The following is a 21,135-nucleotide window of genomic DNA, read 5'->3' on the forward strand; positions in this document are numbered from 1 at the left end:
ACAAGTCGTATTAGTTTTCTGTTGGAGACCCTGAAAAAGGTACTCAAATACGATGCTTTTGGTTTGTCTCTCTAGGGTTGATCAAACACAACCCTAAATGTCCGGAGTCGATCAAACACGACTCGGAAAAAAAACTTGTGCGAAGGTGATCAAACACACCTTCAAAATAGCAATAACCAAAGTTGATCAAACACAACTTTGGACCCGGGGAGGATAACCGGGATTTTTAAACCTGCAAAGACACCGTCCCAAGCATAGAATGGAGTAGAAGAAGAGGAGAAAGCACTTTATCTCCCCCGAGGTTATTGAACTTTGAAGAGTTTTAGGGTTGTAAAGTAAACATACCGTAAAACTTGGATGCTTGATCGGACGAGAAGGAAGCAGTGGAGCGGACGGCCGGGGAGCGGCAATCCTGGGCAACGGCGGCGGCGGCAGCAGCTGCGGCGGTGGCGGCGGCCGAGGAAGGGCCGAGGGTTTTCGGCTTTTGGTTTTAGGGTTTGGGAAAACTATTAGCTCAAGGGTTTGAGCAAAGGGCTGATAACGTGATGAAGTGAAAGTAAATTGAGAATAGAGAATCGTGAAAGATGTGTATCTCATTCATTGATAGGAGCCCTTTATATAGGGAATTACACATTACCAGTATGGTAAGAATATGAATACATAGATCTAGTCTAACTACATATCTTATTGGCATAAGGCAAAGGCACACATAAAGAATATCTAGAAAGATATGAAATATCCTAGAACAGTTTCCACAATCCCACGTCCAATCAACTCTTTTTTTTTTTCTTTTTTTCTTTTGTATTTGTCTTTTACTACAATACCCCTCTTATTAATTTGTCTTTTCACCACATGCATTCTAACATGCATATATTTGTATATATGTTACCTAACAGATATCTTCAAGATTTTCACGGACTGCGACCGCGACGGCAGCTTCACAGATTGCCTTCGCAAAGATGTCAAAGGAATGCTGAGTCTGTACGAAGCTTCATTCCTTGGTTTTGAAGGAGAAACCCTCTTGGATGAGGCCCTTGCATTCACCAGCACGCACCTAAAGAACCTCAGCAGCAGGTTACTTAATACTCACGGCAGAAATGTATTAGAGCAAGTGAGTCATGCATTGGAGATGCCATTGCACCACAGAATGCAAAGATTAGAAGCTAGATGGTATATTGAGGTATATAATAAAAGGCAAGATGCAAATCAGATGCTACTTGAATTTGCCAAGCTAGATTACAATGTGGTGCAACAAACATACCAAAGTGAACTTAAAGACTTATCAAGGTGAAAACAATATATTCTACTTTTATCAGTTACAAATTAACTTGAAGGACAGGATCTAATGATATGATTCCCTTAAACAGATGGTGGAAGGATATGGGGTTAGCAAAGAAGTTGTCCTTCAGCAGAGACAGATTAATGGAGTGCTTCTTTTGGACAGTTGGTATATTGTCTGAACCTCAATTCAGCAATCTCAGAAAAGGGATAACTAAAGTCAGTGTTCTAATATGCACAATTGATGATGTCTATGATGTTTATGGTACTTTGGATAAGTTGGAGCTATTCACATCTGTTGTTGAAAGGTAATTAATTGGTTCGATCTTTTTCATTAGACTAATTCATAAAAAGTAATATAACGAGATAAAATATGTGTAGCTAGGTATTAAATCCAGTTTGTGGTAATTCAGATGGGATGTGAATGCTATGGAAATTCTCCAAGACTACCAGCTGGAGCTCTCTTTCCTTGCTCTCTACAACACTGTGAATGAAATCGCTTATGAAACTTTGAAGGAGCACGGAGTGGACGTCCTTCCTTACTTGACAAAAGCGGTACGTATATATGTATACAGTTCCTTAAAACATTCTTAAGCTTTCGAGTCTTGTCATCATCGCAGTTTTTGCGGAATTAGTCATACGCTGATGATGTTATGTGCTCTCACATCTTGCTTGCATATTGAATTTCAGTGGGCTGATATGTGCAAAGCTTTCTTAAGGGAGGCAGAGTGGCGTCACAACGAGTACACACCCACATTTGAAGAATATATTGCCAATGCATGGATATCAGTGTCCGGTGTGGTCATTTTAGTCCATACTTACTTTCTACTGAATCAAAATATCTCAGGTGGAGCACTTGAATGCTTAGAGAATCACCATGATCTCTTGCGTTGGCCGTCTCTTATTTTTCGGCTCTCAAACGATTTGGCTACTTCAGAGGTCTGTCTTCAATTAATTGCACTTCATTTCCATCTTTGTTATGTTTTCTCTAGCTAGCTTTTAACATATTGGTAATGTGCTGTGCTGCAGGCAGAACTAGAGAGAGGTGAAACTGCAACTTCAATATCCTGCCTCAAACGTGGAAGTAGTGTTTGTGATGTGGAATCAGCTCGCAAATATATTAGTAATTTGATCGAGAATAGTTGGAAGAAGATGAACAAAGATGGACAACTATTTGGTGCTAATAGTGCTTCTTCTCCATTTACCAAGGAATTTGAAGCAGCAGCAACAAACCTTGCTCGGATTGCCCAATGCATATACCAATATGGAGACGGGATCAGTGCCCCGGACAAAATAGTCAAGAACCGGATGCTAGCAGTGATTCTACAATCCGTTTAAGGGAATGGAGCTCTGTCTATATATACTTGTGATAAGAAAACAAAGTAGATATATACTAGATACAACCTCAACTGGTTTTGCTTAAAATAAAGTCCCACCTATGAAGTCTTTGTAAAATATTAGGATTGAAACTTTCTGGATACTGGGGATTGAAGACACTGATGCAATCCCGATCGTACTGGAAACAGGTTTGATTCGTGTTGGACAAGTTTAGTTTTTGTCTTGTGTTTTTTGTTTTGTTTTTTTGAACCAAGTAGTTTTTGTATCGTGTAACTTGATTATTATTATTATTATCAGAAATGCAATTAAAAAAGAATAAAGATCAGTGTCGATTGAAAATGAGGGAGTGAAATAGAAACCCACATAATTTCTTATGAGTATTTTCTGATAATGAAAGTGCCTGTTAATGTACGTTAGCCGTCTACCCAATGATCGGATATACCTAATGCTCACAAAGGTTGCAGTTAATACTAATTAACTGGTTAATTACCTGATCAACTACATGATCGAGGTTTGGCCAAGCGGCCTGAGCCAGCGTCTGAGGAGAGGTTTCACATTGGTGCTATCATTAATTCTTTATATATATGGCTCTGCCTCTGCAGTATCTTCAAATAAGAAGCCCTAAATTTCCTACTAATTAAGAAGCCCTAAATTTTTACATAGCGAAAATGGCTCTTGCTATGCCTTGCAACAAAGTGGCCATGCTTCTTGTGCTCTGTCTTGTCCTCATGATCTCCTCCACCGAAAGCAGACAACTCGGAAGTAAGTTATCTGGTTTTGCATAGTTGAAACTTTTGCGTAATGTGTTTTATGTTGGAAATTAATTGATTCTGGATATTGATGATTTAGCTGGGTCTGCTGGGAATGGCAAACCGAGCTGTGACGCTGTATATGCTGTACAACCTGCTGATTCCTGCACAAGCGTGATCGAGGCTTTCGCTCTTGATTCTGACTTCTTTTCAATCAATCCTAACATCAACTGCAACGCTATCTTTGTCGATCAATGGCTCTGTGTCGATGGCTCAGCCTAGTATATATATATATACTGCTGCAGCTTGCAGGAGGACTCGAGTTCAAGCAAAGAGTTGATAAAACTGAGTAATAACTAGAAGAAATGGTCTTCGTAACATTATTAGAGGACATTGTTCTTGCTGTTATGTTATTTTGAGTACGGAATAATACAATTGACACTACCGTTTTATTGGAGAGCCAAAAGATCTTATGCTGTTCAGTTAGTCATGCATCAAAATTCAAAAATGTCTTGCTATAAGAATAAAAGACGGTAGTCTTCCTATGGCAACAAGCTAGTATTCGTCCGCATCATATATCCCAAAAAAAAAATTATGTTGGCCACCTTTTCCGACAAATTCTTCATTGGTAGTAGTCTTTGTAATTTAAGCATCTGTTAGAATCTACAAACCATACTGAGCATAAAAAAGCTGAAGTTAAATTCTGAGCATGATCTTGAAACTTAACCAGATACATGTGCGCAAGCGTCTTCAACCAATCCTCTCTACTTTTAACAAATTAAAAGCTAAACAGAATCCATGTCAAGCCAATGGAGTTTTGAAAGAAAACAAACGAGCAGAAGTAATAGAGCGAGGGCCAGAGAGGTATAATCAAAGCCAATTGCAAACTTTTGACTCATTTCGGTCAGTTTACACTGAATCATTTATACAGACATCTACAGAACGCTTTCTATGTATTTTTGGCAGAGAACTAAGCCATTTTGTAATTACATACGGAAGGCCGACCCCCTGATAAATATGGGGAAGCAAAAGCACCCTCTGATAAGGAAAAGAAATTACAATAACAAGAGCACTGTTAACAACCCTATCAACACCAAACAGATGGTTCTAAAGAGAGATGAAAAAGCTCTGTAACCGGCAACAGATACACCTTTCTAGGAAAACAACTCACATGCACACAGAGTACAATCACAAAGATAAAGAAAGACTCCTCTGGTTTCCAAGATTACGCGATTGTATATCCCATGAAGTACTTGAATATTGTTCCTCGGGAAGAATGAAAGGCAGAGAGATCTCGCGGATCATTAAGTCCCCACAAAATGGGCACTCGCTCGCCACAGCATCATCCAACTGTGATCGGAGCTGAGGCAATCATTTTGACAGAAAGCACTTGTTCAGTAAACTACAGACAACTTAGAAGCATGAATCAACTATAATCATATAGGACAACTGCAGACAGTAACTGTATCACAAGCCAAAAAAGATTTTCTCGACAAATTAAGATGAATTATTTCTAGACTGTATCTTTAGATAAACTGCAGTAAAAAATTAATGTGCAGTTCGTCAATGCTAGAAAGACAACTAACAAGTCTAAATTTATTTGGAAATCTTAACCTCACAATGGTTGTCAATCAAAGAGGGTTCTAGTTCAGAAATATTCAATTTTCAGAAGACTCATAATGAAATAGATTCATTGACACAGATGATAAAGATGCAATGTAATGTAAAGCAACACAAGATGAAGCAAAATAAGATCCCATGCAGACCTTGTCTACAGGAGCCATGCTTGTTAAAGTTTCGTCAGTCAGGGGACCATTTGAATCCTTCCTAGATTCCCCATCCAATAGAGTGAGTTGCTTCTGCAGATCCAGAATATACTCTGCCTGCGATATTAATTCAAATACAACAAGGAAAAGAAATAGAAAGACATATGAGTTGGATTGAACGAGAAAGATCCTGTTACTAGAATAAATATTTCTAAACAATGCATCAATTTAATAGACATGAGTAATCCCACTACAACATACTTATAACAAAGTTTTCCGAACACTTATAACAAATTCATGACGAGATCGGATGAGAAGAGTAATGACAGTTTTAACATTAGACATGTCATGTTGTCGGTCAGAATTGCCAAGGGGAAAGAATATTGGTACAACCATCCTGACAATTTGAGGGCCATATAGTATTGAATGTCTGGAAATCAAACACCAGTTGAGTCTTCTAACAATATTTTCACCTCCCAATTTCTATTTGCAATGATTGTTCATTACAATATTAGCAGCCGTAGAGCATCTTAACCGTCCATTCTATCTATTTTAGTAATCTAGGTACGAAACTGTCAATGCCATTCCATACTATTAGATAATTGTTTAACTTGAGGTTTCATTATTATAAATTATTTGAAAGTTTCTTGACATGAGAAGCAAAACAGAACAATGATAATAGATATACAAAAGAGAATACTTAAACTTACTTGAGCTTCATTAGTGCTACGTGTAACATGGGCAATCAGGCATTGTGCATGGAAGGCATGTCCACAAGGAAAGACATAAAAGGGGGCCATTTGCCCTACTGTTGAATAGCCCCTACTCAACTGATACTCCCTACCGACAGTTAATATTTTACGCCGACACACCTGATAATCATGTATTTAAAAGTCATATTCCAGATATAAGTGCAAAGTTGAATACTCAATCAGATGGGAAAGAGGTAACCAGAGAATGCATGAAGCAAAAAACTATTAGAAAACAAGAAAAAGAGGATTGAGTACTGTCTTAGATATTGACAGAAGAAAAACTAAGAGATAAGCCAACTAGAAGGGAATGCATTAGGAGACCTAAAGCAGCCACAAGCAACTCCTGAATTGGAGATAATAGCATTACAGAATTTGCTGCTTATAGGTTCTCAAACCAGGGAAATCATGTGTGCTTGTGTAATATCAGAATGAGCAATACCCCACATTCTTCATCACGATCAATCACAGCATATCTTTGAGCAAGGGCACTAATGTCATTTCTGATGTTGTCAGCACCATGTGTCGCATCATTCATCTCTTGTTTGAGTTGTTCAATTTGATTATTGTAATCCTCTAATGATGAGCAAATTGCCTCCTGCATACATGAAGTAATATATCATGAAGTTTCGTATTTGAAGATCAAACAACCACTATCAATTGGTATATTAAAAGGAGCATAACTAAAACCAAAGATCTATGCGTTGTACATGGTCTCCCATACACATAAAAAATTCATTAAAACACTAAAATATAAAAACAGAAAACAGAAATATACTTTCAAAATGTCGGATTATATGAAAAGTGGCCAACAGCAGCAAAGACAGAGCAAACCACTTTTGAGGGGAAAAAAAATGGAGTACTAGTTTAACATGAGGAAAGACCTGAACAAAAATGATTTCTAATAGTCCTGAAAATCCCACCTTAAAGTCATCAATTAGGGCAAAGTCTGGAAAGAATGGTAATATATCCTCTATCTTTAAAAGGCCATCTGTTTCTTTAAGAAATGCTATTGCCTTCCGTATGTTCTCCCTCTTAGCCCCCTTCTCCTGTTCTATTACATGCTTCGCAACCATGAGCCAGAGCTTCTTTCTCAAGTCCTCATCATCTTCAACCTTGTCAGCTTCAGCCATAGCAAGCTCAGGATCAACCTGAAGTACCACATAGGATGAAAGTCATTTTTATATAACAACCACAAACTAAACCCTAAACCTACAGTCCACAAGGTAGAACCTGGAGGGCGAGAGCAACTGCTTCTTCATGCATTGACATCATACTGTATATATGAACACAGGCACGCATTCTTTTTTCTTTAAGGCAAAGGCGTAAAGCATACTTGGGATCATAGAAGAATTCAGGGCCACTTTCCCGTCCTTTTCCAAATTTAAATTGTAGGAAGCGCAAAAGTGCACTATCATCTTCCTGTGAATTGTATAATAAGTAATTTGTACCATGAAATACATTCTTACGTATGAAGAGAGATGAAAAATGCATAAAGTACGAATCCAAAGAAAGTGAACAATTCAATTCCAGGTGCAAGCTAAATTAGCTACAATATACTTCAAAACTCAGGAGATTGAACTATTTTCTGAGATTAGGAACTATAGAGCTTAAAGAAGACAAAAGTCTGTTTTTTCCTCATCATGATTCAGATAGCTTTTCACTAATTTCAATGCGGTCAGTGACATTAGCTTTCATTCCTATATTTTAAAGGAAGTTACTAGATTTGCCTTTTGCATTGAATGAGGAAAAAGAGGCATACATGCATCTATCAGTATTTTATGTATGTTTGATAAGCCTACTTCTATTAATGGTAGAGCAAAGCATGCAAAAACCACTAATTAAGATCTCATACTAAACAAGTCAGTTTAAAATTATTATAAAAATAATCAACCTGCTTGGCATATAGTGATAAAAGCAAGTTGTGAACTCCAGGGTCCTCATTGTGCAAACGGTGAACACAGTATTCCAAGTATTTGATGACTTCATGCGTCTCATTTCTGCATACGAGTAGAGATAATAATTGTGATTACTAAACTAAGCACTCACTTTATACACTATTAACCAAAAAAAAAAAGGTCAGAAAGCCCAAGTTTTGGAAGTATCAACTAGAAGTTGTGCATGGTCAAAATATCAGATACATCATGATGGCCAAAACTTCTATCTTAGTGAAGAACAGTGTTATCATATAAAGCAAACGGAGCATGGATAGGAAAAGCATATTGCAATAACAATCCTACTCCCAAGTTTAAGCAATTCATAAAATCAAGGGATATGAAATTTACAGTTTTGGTGTGTCATATAAGAATCTATGTGAGTTAGAGGAAATGGTTTATTATATCAAGGAGTCCTATTGACAGTCATATTGAAATTGAATTTTTTAGTCCAGTGTATTCATGAGACAATGCTTTGAATGTGGAATATGAAACTTGTAGTTCTGATGTGTCATATAAGCATTTATGTGCTTTAGAGGAATTAGTTTATCAATCAAAGAGACTTATTCACAGTCATATTGTAATTGAATTTTTATTCCAGTGTTTCATGAGACAATACTTTGCATGCGGTTCACTCGAATAGCGCATCATTGCCGGAATGAGTTTCCTAGGGTTGAGGTTGTTTGTCGCCATCCATGACTCCACAGCTTCATATGCGTCAAGCATAATTAGGTCAGGAGCAAACTTATACTGCAGGTGAATAATTAAATGGTTTTTAGTATATATTATAACAAAAGACAATGCATAAACATACGGGAACTAACATAGGGATCTCATACCACATTTGAACTTAACCTTACCTGAAGATCAATAGGAACAGAAGGTTTTTGAAGAACCTCCAGTGCCTTCTTCGCTTCTCCTTGCTAATTTCAAATTCAAAGGGTAAAGAAAAGAATAAACACAAGTATCAGATCAACAAAGAGATTTCAGCATTAACATAGTTTATAAATTTACTCAAAATACAGAATTAATATACTACGGTTTTAATCCTAGCCATACAAATAATGTTCTCTTAGACGTGTTCACAGAAGAAAATGATTGCCTGCCAGGGAGCATGAACAGTGAATAGTTAGCTTTGTTCTGTCTCTGGTATAGCATCAGGTAAATAAAGTAGCGGAATTTATCACTCCAAAATGCCAATAATACTAATTACCAAGCAGTGAAAATGGCTAACCCACTCATGCTACCTACGTAATAAACATCAGTTGAGTGACGAAGACTTTCCTTTCACAGAAAGAAAACAATAATTGGCATTTTCCTAGCTGATGTAAGAGATGTACCTAAAGAAAGACGTATATGTATTACCAATTTCACAAAGAACAAAGCTCATCTTCTAAGTGGCATAAGAAGTGAAGAGAAACTCCTCCTAGTAAAACATATGCCGTTTACTTTACTGGCATGAAAGGGTGAAACTGGTTTGCATTCACAATAGTCTCGATAATTATTATTTAATCTGGTGAGACGGTAGGTTTGACCACTTTCAACAATTCCTACGAACAAATACATGTCATGTTCACTAATAGTCCTTTAAGATATACAAGGTTTTAGAGTGCAAGAGATGCACCTAAGTCAAGAACCTTACCAAAATAATCCCTCTCTTGCTTATGGGAGCAATATGCAACAAGTTTTAAAGAAACCAAGCAGGACTAGAATGACATTTTTTAATGCTAAGAAAAAAGACATAGCAAGTCTAGGTGGCACTAACAGCAGTCCGAAAAGAAAAGGAAAAAAAAAAGAGAGAGAAGGCTGTGCACAAAAATCACCTGAATATAATGGTGCACTACAATTTCATATTGTTCTTTCAGACTAGCAAAAAATACCAACTCTTCAACTCGACCATAACTGCACACATAGCCAGAGGATAATCATTTTAGTGTCCATTCAACTGAAACACAATTGTCCGAGTGACACAGACATAGATAATACTTCACAGTAATTTATCTGTAAACCACAATAATAGAAGGAACTGAGAGATTGCACAGCTCTACAAGATGAATGGCTCGAAATTAAACAATCAAAGCAGATTCTGTAAAAACTTACCTTTCTAATAGTCTCATTGTGGTTGCTTCATCCAATACATCCTTGGAGTCACTCAGAAATGCACGAAACTCTTTAATAATAGATTGATACTCTGAATTCCGATTTTCCAATGCAGTGTCATCTTCCAACAGTAGGCGATTTATCTGAAATTGCAATATCAGATCCACTATGAACTGAAAGCACTATATGATTAACTGTCTCATCAATCAACCCAGAACAAAACATGTTGACATCTTCATTATTCTATTTAAAGTGTCTATAAGCTAAGGTACAAGAAAGAAAACAATAAATACATCTGAGTATTTGTCTAGATAAATAATTGGGATGTAAGTCTGTAAGAAGCCAAAGGGAAGAGGTCATAAAGTCCATATGAGATTGCAGGATGCATCATCTTTAGCCTACCCATCTTGCCTCTTAATTTGATTGAAAGATTCATATAGCTTTGACAATACTATCATAGTTCGTTATCCAACAGACAGGTATAGAAGGAAGAAAACCTTATCTAAGTACAATTCAGTTGTCCACGTTGAAATCATGGTTATTTGGCACTTGTCATCCTTCGCAAGACAGTCGAGTTTCCGCAACAAAAAGGTTCTCAAAGCATCCTGGAAGCACCAAAGTGAAATAAAAATTCATAAATGAACGAGTTTGATGCCAGACAACATAAAACACACAGAGACACAAACAAAGGTCCAGCTACCTGTTCATTGACAGTGATAAACTTCAGAGTGATCTCCTCGAATGATAATATGTAGTTTATCTGCAAAACAATCCGAATATTTAACGAAATTTTCATAAATTTGTTTACCATTAAACACTACACTCTGAAATGGAGAAATTACCTTTGCATAGAAAGATGCTGCTCTGAGATAATCTTTTGAGTTAAATGCAGCCTCAGCCTGAAAAAAATAAAATGATTTCTCCATTACCAACTATAAGGCGAATATTCAGAATACAAGTACCTCAATACAAGAGTGCAATGCAGTTAGGTCCATAATTTATAAATTTGGAAAGACTATAAGTGGCTATGGATATAACTTACACCAACAGTAATTGTAATTAGATCAGTTATATCACCTGTACTAAATATACTTGGTCCCTTTGAAGTGGGTCGCGACAATTTGCCAAAGCAGCAGCATACTCTTTCATGTCCAGATAAACTTTCCACATATCTCGGCCTTCATCATTAACAGACACCTACATTATTCATCAGATCAAACAGTGTGAAAAGTTACTGTCTGCTGCAAAATGGACCTGAGCTAGAAAACACTAGAGATAAAAAAAAAACACAAAAACCTGAAATACAGAGTTCTGGTCATAAGCATAGAACAGTCCAGCTGTGGCATCACTACATAATCCAATGATACCCCTTGAAGCTGATTCGGATGTTTGATCAAACTGAAGTTCCTCTATAATTTGCTCACTTATTCTATTTACAACCTACAAAAACAGCTGCACTCATCAAACAGGTCTACCAGCAAAAGAAATGGGGAAAAGTGAAGTATGTATGCAATCTAAGCAGAATGCGAAGAAACCTTGCGCACATCGCTAGGTTTTAAAACTTAGCTAACTGCTAGGCACCATCAGTAATTCAGAATAAGATACTCGATAGGAGACTAAGATAACAGCATTGATCAGAAGTAGACAAATACTGAGAGAATTAGAGATGTACACCTTAACCTTATTCCCGATAAGAAGCAGGAAATGAAATTCTGAAACGGCCATAGAAGTGGGCATCACAACTTCAGAACTCTCAGACAATTTTGAATATGCCAGAAGAGCCTTGTTCTCCACAAAATTCTCATCTCCAGTTGAAGAACTGCCCAAAAGATGTTCAGAAAGAAAACTATGAGAAAAGTTTCATGTTGACAATAACTAGATGCATCAAGGAATGTCAAAAGCAAGATCCCAAGATCCAGCCACAAACTACCGGGTAAGCACAATACAAATTGATAATAATGACTAATGAAAGATAAGTAAGAACTCAGAATCTAGAAGAAATAATGACTCTTCTACCTATGTTGAGCACCAAAATTTAAACCGCCATTATAGATTCCAGCTCCAGAAAGCCATGCAAAATGTACTGCTCGTCTTTGCTTGATATAGAAATGCAATTCACTGAAAGATTACAAAGAGGATCACAAATCTCAAATAGAAAAATAGGACGAATAACACACCAGCAATTAAGAAATACATGATGTGATTGTTCATAGAAAAAATGACATTACTCCCAAAACAGGCATAAAAGCTTTCAATTTCATGACATTTGGTATTTCATCAGACAAAATAACTTGCCTGTTAGGTATTTCACCGGGAAGCTCCATGAAACGCACCGGATGCTCCAAGTAACTAGCAAAAATTGCCTAGAAATGCAGAATAATCAATATTTATACAGCTCACATTATGCAAATCCAGCAAGATAGAGGAAAGTAAGAAAAGCAAGTAAATCCTCAGAAAAAATAAAATAAAATAAAGTCCATGGCTAGAAACATCACGCTATAAATGTTACATGACACCTAGCATTTTCAATAAGCGTACTTTGAAGAAGAAAAGGATGAAAGACAAAAATGGTCACAGTTTCATGATGGTCGCCAACAAATGTTAACCATTAAAGCTTAAGTGTCTACATTGGATCTCAACACGTATCTGACAAGTTCACTACTACAACATAGATGTTACCCGATTTCCATGACTCGAACATAAAAACAGGTGAGAAGTAAACTTACATCCAACAATCCAATTCCTGTATAAGAATAGAGTCGTGTAGGAGTAACAGCCATCACATAGTATCTAGTTCCGTTCAGAATCGTGGCAGTTTCCATCTGTACAAGGAGTACAAGATAATAAAAAGACGATGACTTAGTTACAAATTGTTAAATCTCTGTCAAGTTGTATTCCAAAAAGAAAAAGGCAAACAAACCTGCAAACTCATGAAGGCCTCAGGAAGTTCAATTAGTTCATAAAGAAACTTCACATACTTCTCCTTCTTATCCTTCTCATCCACAGCAATCTCATAAAGTTGTCCGTTGTCTGTACCAAGAATAACTTCCTTTGTCGAAACTGCAGTATAAGAAAGCACAAGCATTAGCCAAAATAAGCCAATACGCACAATCTCTACATAAATGCAAAGCGCAAATATAGTCATTGGAGTGATTAATCATACCTTCTGTAATCTGCTGTCTGTTCCAGGCAACAGCATTCACAACAAGGCCTTTCAACTTGGTCAAAACACGCGGCTTGCTCCATTTCGCATGCATATAGAAAGTATCAGCACCACCGGTACCAACAATGCAGGCGATACAGTGGCTCCCTCCAGGATCAACAAAAACTCTATGAATCGAATGCTCCCCCGGACGACCCGTAGAGAGATCAAAATCTAGATATCAACACCAAAACACACACACGCATCATGCATTGCTCAATCACACACAAAATAAACAACTCAACCAAATTGAAGAATCGGAATTTCTTAACCAAAAGCAGCCTATCCATCACAAATCAAGCTCAAGCTAAGCTCAAACAATCACTAAGTTTTCCTAAGCATTATTTTGACTGCATCTAAGATCAAATTTCACAGCAAATTCTAGCTTTCCCGATCATGTATGTGTAGATTTTCAGAATTGAAAGCAAGAACGGAATCAGAAACGTACCGAACGAATCTCCGACCCCGAAATCATGCCGGATTATCCAACCTTTACTAGTTCCGAGCACAATGACGTCATTTCCGGCAGCCATACACGTGATGACTCCGCGGCCTTTCGCGGCGTACCTTTCTAGAAGGTCCACCGTGAAAACCTGCCTCGCCGAATCCATCTCCGATCACCACCAAAACCCTAACCGCCCAAACTCTTCGAATTTCCAGAAATCCAAGCTCTCAATCACAACATGAACAACTAACAACATGAACAACTAACAGACCGTCTCACAGTCTGTCACTAGCGAAACGCACCGTTCTGAATTAAAACGCAACCAGCGTCGTCGTTTCAGCAGGCGCGTATTTACTGGGCCCCAAAGCGTAAAAAGTAATAAGATGGGGTAATAAAACAAAATAATTTAAAACAAATCGGAGCGTTTAGCCAACCAACGGCTACGATTCCACGAACCCAACGTCTATGTTTGTTATCCCCAACGGTCAAAAATCTGAAAAATACAAAAGGAGGTTTTAGTTTTCTTCCAAATCAAGATCAAGAAACCAGAGAGCGTTACATTACCCACATCCAGTACAAAAATCCAAAGCGAAATTAGCAAATACCCTTTAATCATTCTACGAAAGTTTTCATACCCAGTAAGCGAAAATGAGTGTTCTTGAATACCCAGATGCGATTAACGCGCCGGAGCTTCAGGTCTGGAACAACGCCGCCTTCGACGACAACGAAGGTTCTGGATTCTCCGCCGTCAAACCCTCCTGGTCTTTCGAGTCCGACTGCAGCAAGGAGAATCTGAGCCCGGTTCCGAAGACCCCGACTTTCGCGGCGTCTAATTCGGTGCCGTTCAAGCCGCTGAACGGTGCCTCGCGGCGGTTGTCGGTGGCGCCGAGGAAGATGGGGTTTGAGGTTGAAGACTTGGGGAAGATCGATTCGGAGATTGAGGAGATCGAGAAGGAGATAAGCCGATTGAATTCGAAGCTTGAGTTGCTGAAGCTCGAGAAGGCCCAGAAGGCGGCGGAGCGGCGCGGCAGAGTGGTGGCTGCGAAGTTCATGGAGCCGCCGGCGGCGAAGCAGAGTGTGAAGAATTCCGATGGGTTGAGAAAGATTGAGGAGTCTTTGAATTTGAGCGCCAGGCCGAAGGTGAATCGGAGAGGTATGAGTTTGGGGCCGTCGGAGATTATCGCCGGAGCAGCGTTCCGGCGGCCGGGTAAGCTTGAGATAACCCCTGGTCAGAAAATACAGGACCGCCGGAAGTCTTGCTTCTGGAAGCTTCAGGACATTGATGAACTGAGGGTTACTAAAGAGAGGGGGAAGAGCAGTAGTCTTAGCCCGAAATCGAGGAAAACTGCGTCGAAAACCGGGGTTTCGAAACAGGCTGCAACTACAATTGGGGGTTCTAAGAGGCCGGTGAAGATGGTAGACAAGGTTCTTGCTTCAATTGAGCCCAAGAAGCTTTTTAAAGAAGGGGAGAAGTCTGTGCCTAATAAGAAATCAGTCAAGGCTGGGAGGGTTGTGGCAAGCAGGTACAATCAGATTGGGAGCTCTTCAGTTGCGGCGGCAGATGGTAGGAAAAGGTCTTTGCCGGATGATGATAAGGAAGATGGGAACCGGTGTGAGAAGAAGCGCGTGTCATTGGTGGGGAAGCCGCGTGGCATTGGGAGGGAGGGATCTAGGAGCGTTGGAGCAGAGAGTAGGATGAAGAAGAGGTGGGAGATTCCTAGTGAGGTGGTGGTGTTCCAGGGTGTGGAGGAGGATGGTGTTGCTGCAATTGATGTTCTGCCGAAGATTAGGACTGTTAGATGTGTTAATGACACGCCAAGGGGGTCAGGGCCGGCGAAAAGGGCGGCTGAATTGGTTGGGATGAAGAAGTATTTTAGCAACAGTGATGAGTTCTGCCAGGAGTTGAGTTTTGCAGAAGAGGAGGATGGTGAGGAAGAATGAGTTGGATCATGGAGGATTTGGTAAGTACCAAACCCCCTGCATTTCATATTGGTAATTTTGGTTATGAAATTTTAGTATTGAGGAGCCATAATTCTTGTTATGGAGTAAGCACGCTTATTTGTGTCTGTTGATGGAAAAAGGTTTATTAGGTAGAGTTTTAGACTTTGCTTTCTCTGCTGTGAAATGCTGCAGAAGGCTATTTTCTCTTGCTGTCTAGTAGGAATAAGATGTATTTGTTTCATTTTTCAATGAATATCAGTAATGGTTATAAGCTTGAAACACTTTACTACTTCAATAAGGTGTTGGGTTACACCACCTAGTCTACTGCATAACATATTTAACACTCATTCCCATTAATTCATGATATTATTTATGATTAGTATGGAAAATTCCACTGCTTAGCAAATCTATCTGCACATCATTCGCTTAGAATGTCATCTTGGATATTTGATCATAAAAAAAAACACTGAATTTAACAAAAAGATCTGAATTCTTCTGGTCAATTGGCTAGTATCTGAACCACTCCTGTTATGGGAACTTAGGATTGATGTTGCAAATTTGGAGGTAAAGCTTTTATTCTGTATTAGACACACTCCTGTTTAGAATGTAATTGTATAACTTTTATAATGCCTTGGTTGGGTGGATTCAATAAAAATAGATACCTATTTGTTTGCACAGTAAGCAACCTATCAGAACATTTGATGAATCAAAAAGTAATCTTGGCTCTATTTGTGTAAGTTCACTTCAGATAAAGCAGTATACTGTGTTACAGGATGATAATCAGCCGCTAAGACCGAGAAGTGTTACAGTTAATAACCTGTATGAATGTTTATGCATGTAGAAATGGCAATGTGTAACCATTAGTTGCATCCACATCCACAACCATTCCTTCTGCTTAAAGCTAGAAGGAAGTAAGCAAGCGGTGTTTAGATAAAACATTCCTTCTCTGATTTGTTTCAACATGGGAATCATGGTGCCAACTGGTTCTGAGCAGTTCTCATTTAGTTTTATAACCTGGTGGAAGAGCATTATGGATTTGGAAAATTAGGAATCTCATAGTTCATATAGAATGGCATAAGAACTCAGTGAGACCCAATAGGAAGACACTTGATAACTTTACTTAAAAGGAAATTTGATGTGGCTTCTGACATGCAGAATGATGTAAGGGGGCTGTTGTGGTACAGAGTATAACGACTTAACGAGAGACTTCCCATGAGAACAATGATGAAACCAGTTTTGGTTTTGTTTCTGGGGAAGGCTACTGAAGCTGTAGCCTTGATGAATAGACTTCAATTTGCAGTTGGTGATGGTTTTACTCTATCTGCTGTGGGAAGGGGATGCCAAAACACTTGATGAATCTGTTTAGTTCTGCTTCCAATAATATCCGGATTGGTAGTGTTGCTGCTGACTTCTATATATTCTACAGCATGCATGCAGCAAGTCAATTCTATGTGCAAGCTCAAATTTTGGGGACTCATTCTCCAGTAACAATCAGAAGTACCAGACCTCACTAAAATTGACGTAACTCGTTGTAGAAGGAAAAAGAAGTGAAAGCAAGGTTTTGAACCTCGGTTAAGGCTACAGCTGGAGCAACACACTTGTTTTTTTTCAAGTGTTAAGAAAAAAAAAGCACTAATTGTTTTGGCCACACCAGTAAGTCTGAGCGTGCAAAGTCTCTTTTAGTTGTTGCAGGCGTGCCACCGCGCGGACGCGGAATGTAGTGGTTGTAGTAGCGGGGTGCGCTTAGCCTTCTGCTTCTAATCAAGCGACTGAGGATGGAGAGAGCACCAACTCCACCGCAGGGTTCTTCAGATTCGCCTTGCGTACTGAGCAAGGACTTACAGTAGTCCGCCTGAGCGTCACAATATCGATACTCGACGTAGGATCGAGCAGAGCTTCAATTGGGAAAGAGAGGAAAAAAAGAGAAAGCTCCGGAGAGCGTACGGGGAAACAAAAGGAAAGCTCTGGAGAGCGTCTGAGGTTCGACTAGGTCGAGAATTGTATTGTATTTTGTAGAGTTGAGTTGTTGTATTGTTTGTTGTGTTGTCTAGAGAGTCTGCTCGAACTTCTTTATATAGAATTACTTAGGGCCACAGGTATTGACCCAAAGCATGTCAAAGACTTGTAGGAGTCTTCAACGTTTAGATTACATCGTAGGCAGTCCTTATCAACTCTTTGTCGTTGCTCTTCTTGAAGGTAATAGAGTTGGTTTAGAATACCTTCTTCTCATGGACGTATGCATGGATCACACATAGCTTAAGATGGTTGCACCCTTACCTGATTACGTCTCTCCTCCATGCACTAATTGCAGTAGATATACATTTATCTATATATATGTAGATAGTCACATGTATATCCCTAGGCGAAGTCTCTGCTCCGCATATGTATATCCAAGACTTCTAGGCGAAGTCTCCTCCACTCTGCATGCAAACTTGGACTTTGTAGTTTAGGATGATTGAATCCTATTTCAACACATCTTCATGCATGCATTTGATTGGAGGCAAGCCGTACGTAATTGCACTTCCATGCAATCAAGGATAACTATCCTCTTATTCAAAATGCTGGCGGGATTCTTTTCCAAGCCAAGGTGAGGCCAAATGCTCCTATGCATGCACACATACCCTTCATGCAATTAAGAGATAACATTCTCAACCAATGCAAACCACTTGCCATGCACGGAGCCACTTAGGGATAAGTGTTGACTCCCTACCTCAATTAAACATCAAATCAGCTCGCGCCCCTTTGATCTCCTTTTCTTAGGCGAACTCCTCTCCTCGCATATGACTCCGCCATGCACACACTGGACTTCATGTACCCATGCTGCACATGTGATCACTCCTTATATTAAACAATAATTAAAGATAGCATTGCTTTTGTCCTGTTCTACCACGTCTATGTGCAACATATCCTTATCCTCTTTGCATGTAATTATTCAATAAAGGAGTCCACCTCTAAGACTATCTCTCCTATGCGTAGTCCTCCTGTGTGAACTCATACGCGAGCTCGCCTATCACCTCGCGTGCAACCTGTCACCTCACCTAGCATGTGAATATTCAGCTCGCCTGTCACCTCGTCTAAATATTCAGCTCGCCTGTCATGCAACCTTATACTTCGCAAGGTCCTCCCTCTGTTCCGCATGTAAACTGTATCATTTAGTTCGCATGTCTCTGCCGGCGAGGTAACTCGCCTCTAAACCGATATATTTCGGGTTCGTCTGCGTGACGTGGACCATTAATTTAATTAATATTCATTAAAACAATTACTGTCCAGTAAAATATTAATTTGGGTGTAAACACTAATATGACATATTTTACATAATTAATTAAAATATTAAATCCTCCAAAGGCTCCGGTAAATCCTCGGAGCCTTGATACATTAGTCCCATTAATTAATGTGTCAAACCTCATTAACGATTGAATTAACTCATTGTAAAAAAAAATGATCAGTGAAAGCAATGATTTGAACCTTGGTTAACTGGAGCAACAAACTGCTTAAAACCTCCTGTAATAAATCCTCCAAGCCCACCGCTCAAGCCTCCAGTACATTGGGCGAAAACTCGATCCATAAGTATATATAATGATCTCAAGAAAGAATGGAAATTGCATCCATAGGAATGAAGCAATTGGAACACCAGCGAGTACAATAGATGGAAACACAATTGATGGTTTTCCAGGGAGCATAATGAAAACGGCAGAAGCAAAGGCAACCATCATGGACCCGATAGATAGAAAAAGGGATAAAAAGCCAATTATCAATTTTGTTGGTAAGGATGTGAGAAAATCTTCTTCAGCAAAACGTGAAGTGTGGATCCCCAAGAACACCATTACTGAAGTTGCAGAAGAGCATAGGGATATAACATCTGCAATTATAAAAATCTTGAATGCATCGGTGTTGAAGTATATGGGAATACTAGTTTCTCCATTAATTCCACCAGGAACTGTCACTACTGCTGCGAACATAATGGTAATGATAAGAGCAGCTACAAGTGCCGAAGAAGAAGTTGCAGTTTCTTTCATTGACAATTCTGCTTCCTTCACCAGATCTTTGTGGTTTATAGTAAATACCTCACGGGGTGTGAGACCATCAGAATTTACACAATTATGATCTTTGGGACTTGCCATGCTCTCCACCTTCTGCATTTCATCCAACAAAACCCTAAATCATGATGAGGTAAAGTAATTCATTACTGATTTATGATCTGAGCCTTGAACAGCTAAGCTAACATCCGCTTTTAACACAAGGTATGAAGGAAACTTATAAGAGAAATAATACCTTGAACCATTGTAGTTCGTACTGCATTTGCAAAGCTGCACCTCGAATATGAGCAATCTGTGTTAATGGGGACAACTTCCCTACCACATGTAGCATGTTATTCCCAAACTTATCTTTTCTACTTATAATTTCTTTTCTTTCTGTTGCAGTAAACCAATGAGAACATATCAGGTCAAATATTTGGTCTTGACGATGCTCAGCAGCAAATTGAAACAAGGTCTTGTCATGTTCATTAGTGATGGCAAGGCACCAGCTTTTATCAAGCTGCAGGCGTATCAATTTTTGTACGAATAGAAAATGTCCTCGTTCTACTGCTTGGAAGAGTGCTTTTTCAGCAAATTTACGACCTTGCTTGTTGTCGAAATTGTAGTTGAAATTCTCTAATGCTTTGCACATTTGATCCAAAATTTTGATGGTCCGGACATGGAGCAATTTCATTTGATATAAACTATCAATTCCTAGATTTAAAAGAGTATCAAATTAGCTAGCAAAACCTTCCAAAAACAAGTGGCAGCTATACTATTGATAATATGTTGATGTAGCATACCAGATAAGCGACGAAGACTGACAACTGGTCGTCGAAAGAAACATATAACTGCATTTCAATTAATCAAAATATGTTGTCATAATTTCGTCAAAGAATACGTAGCTAGCTTCTTTTTCTTTTTCTTTTGTTAATATACATGGTGAGTATGATGCGTGTAATATATATACCTTGGCAAATGAGATTCTTCCGAGTGATTTTCTCTTTTTCTGGTATATTTATAGAAACGTTACTGTTCAGTATAGGTGTATAGGGGGGTATCTGCGTACCTATCATGATAGTAATTAAACCGGGTCAAATTAATACATTAACTTTAATTAATTGTACTTGTAAGTGATTAACAGTATACGAGTGATTAACTTTAATACAATGTGTTAATGCATTACTTTTGTTCTAAAGTTTTAAAATAAATCCTTAAAGTTATAACATAAGTCCTTAAAGTTATATATTTCTAGTTACGACATTGGTCCTTAATATTTACACATTTAAATACTCATATTACTACTTTGAGAAATAATATTGCGTACTACTTAAGAACTCAATTTACAATATTTAAACAAAATTAATGCATGTCATGCATTAACACACCGTGTTTTACCCTGTCATACATATGTCAGTGATATTTAGACACAATACTTGAATCTTGTACATATGTGTGTGTGTATTAGTTTTATAGGAAGAGAGGAGAGATCAAAAGCAGCACTACTCACAGATATAAATCAATCGTTTCCATATTCCGAGCTGGCTAGCATCTAAAGAATAATTCAGCACGCGTACTAGCTAATTCGTTCAAAGGGGATTCACCGGAGTGGTCTTT

General features: G+C 38.6%; 4 protein-coding genes across 4 annotated transcripts in view; 2 read left to right on the top strand and 2 right to left on the bottom strand.

Annotated features, from left to right (window-relative positions):
- LOC101297281 (tricyclene synthase EBOS, chloroplastic-like) overlaps window positions 1-2,648 on the top strand; it is a 10,227-nt gene extending 7,579 nt beyond the window's left edge. Inside the window, exons 3-7 of the mRNA XM_004305945.1 lie at window positions 897-1,287; window positions 1,368-1,586; window positions 1,692-1,833; window positions 1,969-2,217; window positions 2,308-2,648. Coding sequence (XP_004305993.1) covers window positions 897-1,287; window positions 1,368-1,586; window positions 1,692-1,833; window positions 1,969-2,217; window positions 2,308-2,616 — 1,310 coding nt within the window. The 3' untranslated portion in view covers window positions 2,617-2,648. The remainder of the gene's footprint in view (window positions 1-896; window positions 1,288-1,367; window positions 1,587-1,691; window positions 1,834-1,968; window positions 2,218-2,307) is intronic.
- A 1,579-nt stretch (window positions 2,649-4,227) lies between these two features.
- LOC101306941 (vacuolar protein sorting-associated protein 18 homolog) lies at window positions 4,228-13,727 on the bottom strand. Its single transcript, XM_004304056.1, has 23 exons — window positions 13,565-13,727; window positions 13,078-13,290; window positions 12,835-12,974; window positions 12,641-12,736; window positions 12,210-12,277; window positions 11,931-12,032; window positions 11,589-11,733; window positions 11,211-11,354; window positions 10,992-11,111; window positions 10,757-10,813; window positions 10,615-10,674; window positions 10,412-10,519; window positions 9,915-10,057; window positions 9,638-9,716; window positions 8,675-8,737; window positions 8,434-8,564; window positions 7,775-7,880; window positions 7,114-7,302; window positions 6,804-7,031; window positions 6,323-6,478; window positions 5,842-6,003; window positions 5,132-5,248; window positions 4,228-4,727 (listed from the first exon to the last, which is right to left on the bottom strand). The coding sequence occupies exons 1-23, from the start codon at window positions 13,725-13,727 to the stop codon at window positions 4,554-4,556; spliced, it is 2,964 nt and encodes a 987-aa protein (XP_004304104.1). The 3' UTR covers window positions 4,228-4,553.
- Window positions 13,728-14,209: 482 nt separating this feature from the next.
- On the top strand, window positions 14,210-15,636 carry LOC101297573. Its single transcript, XM_004305946.1, has one exon. It carries the CDS (start codon window positions 14,210-14,212, stop codon window positions 15,500-15,502), a length of 1,293 nt encoding a protein of 430 aa, XP_004305994.1. The 3' UTR covers window positions 15,503-15,636.
- Window positions 15,637-18,993: 3,357 nt separating this feature from the next.
- LOC101297866 overlaps window positions 18,994-21,135 on the bottom strand; it is a 7,223-nt gene continuing 5,081 nt past the window's right edge. The window contains exons 3-4 of the mRNA XM_004305947.1: window positions 19,775-20,232; window positions 18,994-19,635 (exon numbers count right to left, since the gene is read on the bottom strand). Of these exons, the coding sequence (XP_004305995.1) occupies window positions 18,994-19,635; window positions 19,775-20,232 (1,100 nt within the window). The remainder of the gene's footprint in view (window positions 19,636-19,774; window positions 20,233-21,135) is intronic.

The sequence above is a fragment of the Fragaria vesca genome, linkage group LG6 (genome assembly GCF_000184155.1).
Source record: "Fragaria vesca subsp. vesca linkage group LG6, FraVesHawaii_1.0, whole genome shotgun sequence".
Classification (NCBI taxonomy): Eukaryota; Viridiplantae; Streptophyta; class Magnoliopsida; order Rosales; family Rosaceae; genus Fragaria; species Fragaria vesca.

Bases quoted from the DNA above. Each gene is read 5' to 3' on its own strand.
- LOC101306941 (XM_004304056.1), bottom strand. From the start codon at position 13,727: ATGGATTCGGCGAGGCAGGTTTTCACGGTGGACCTTCTAGAAAGGTAC. The intron at 12,278-12,640 runs GTAAGTTTACTT...CTGCATTTCTAG, and splicing joins CAGGAATTGGATTGTTGGAT to GCAATTTTTGCTAGTTACTT. The intron at 11,112-11,210 runs GTTTTTGTGTTT...TGAATAATGTAG, and splicing joins ACCAGAACTCTGTATTTCAG to GTGTCTGTTAATGATGAAGG.
- LOC101297573 (XM_004305946.1), top strand. From the start codon at position 14,210: ATGAGTGTTCTTGAATACCCAGATGCGATTAACGCGCCGGAGCTTCAG.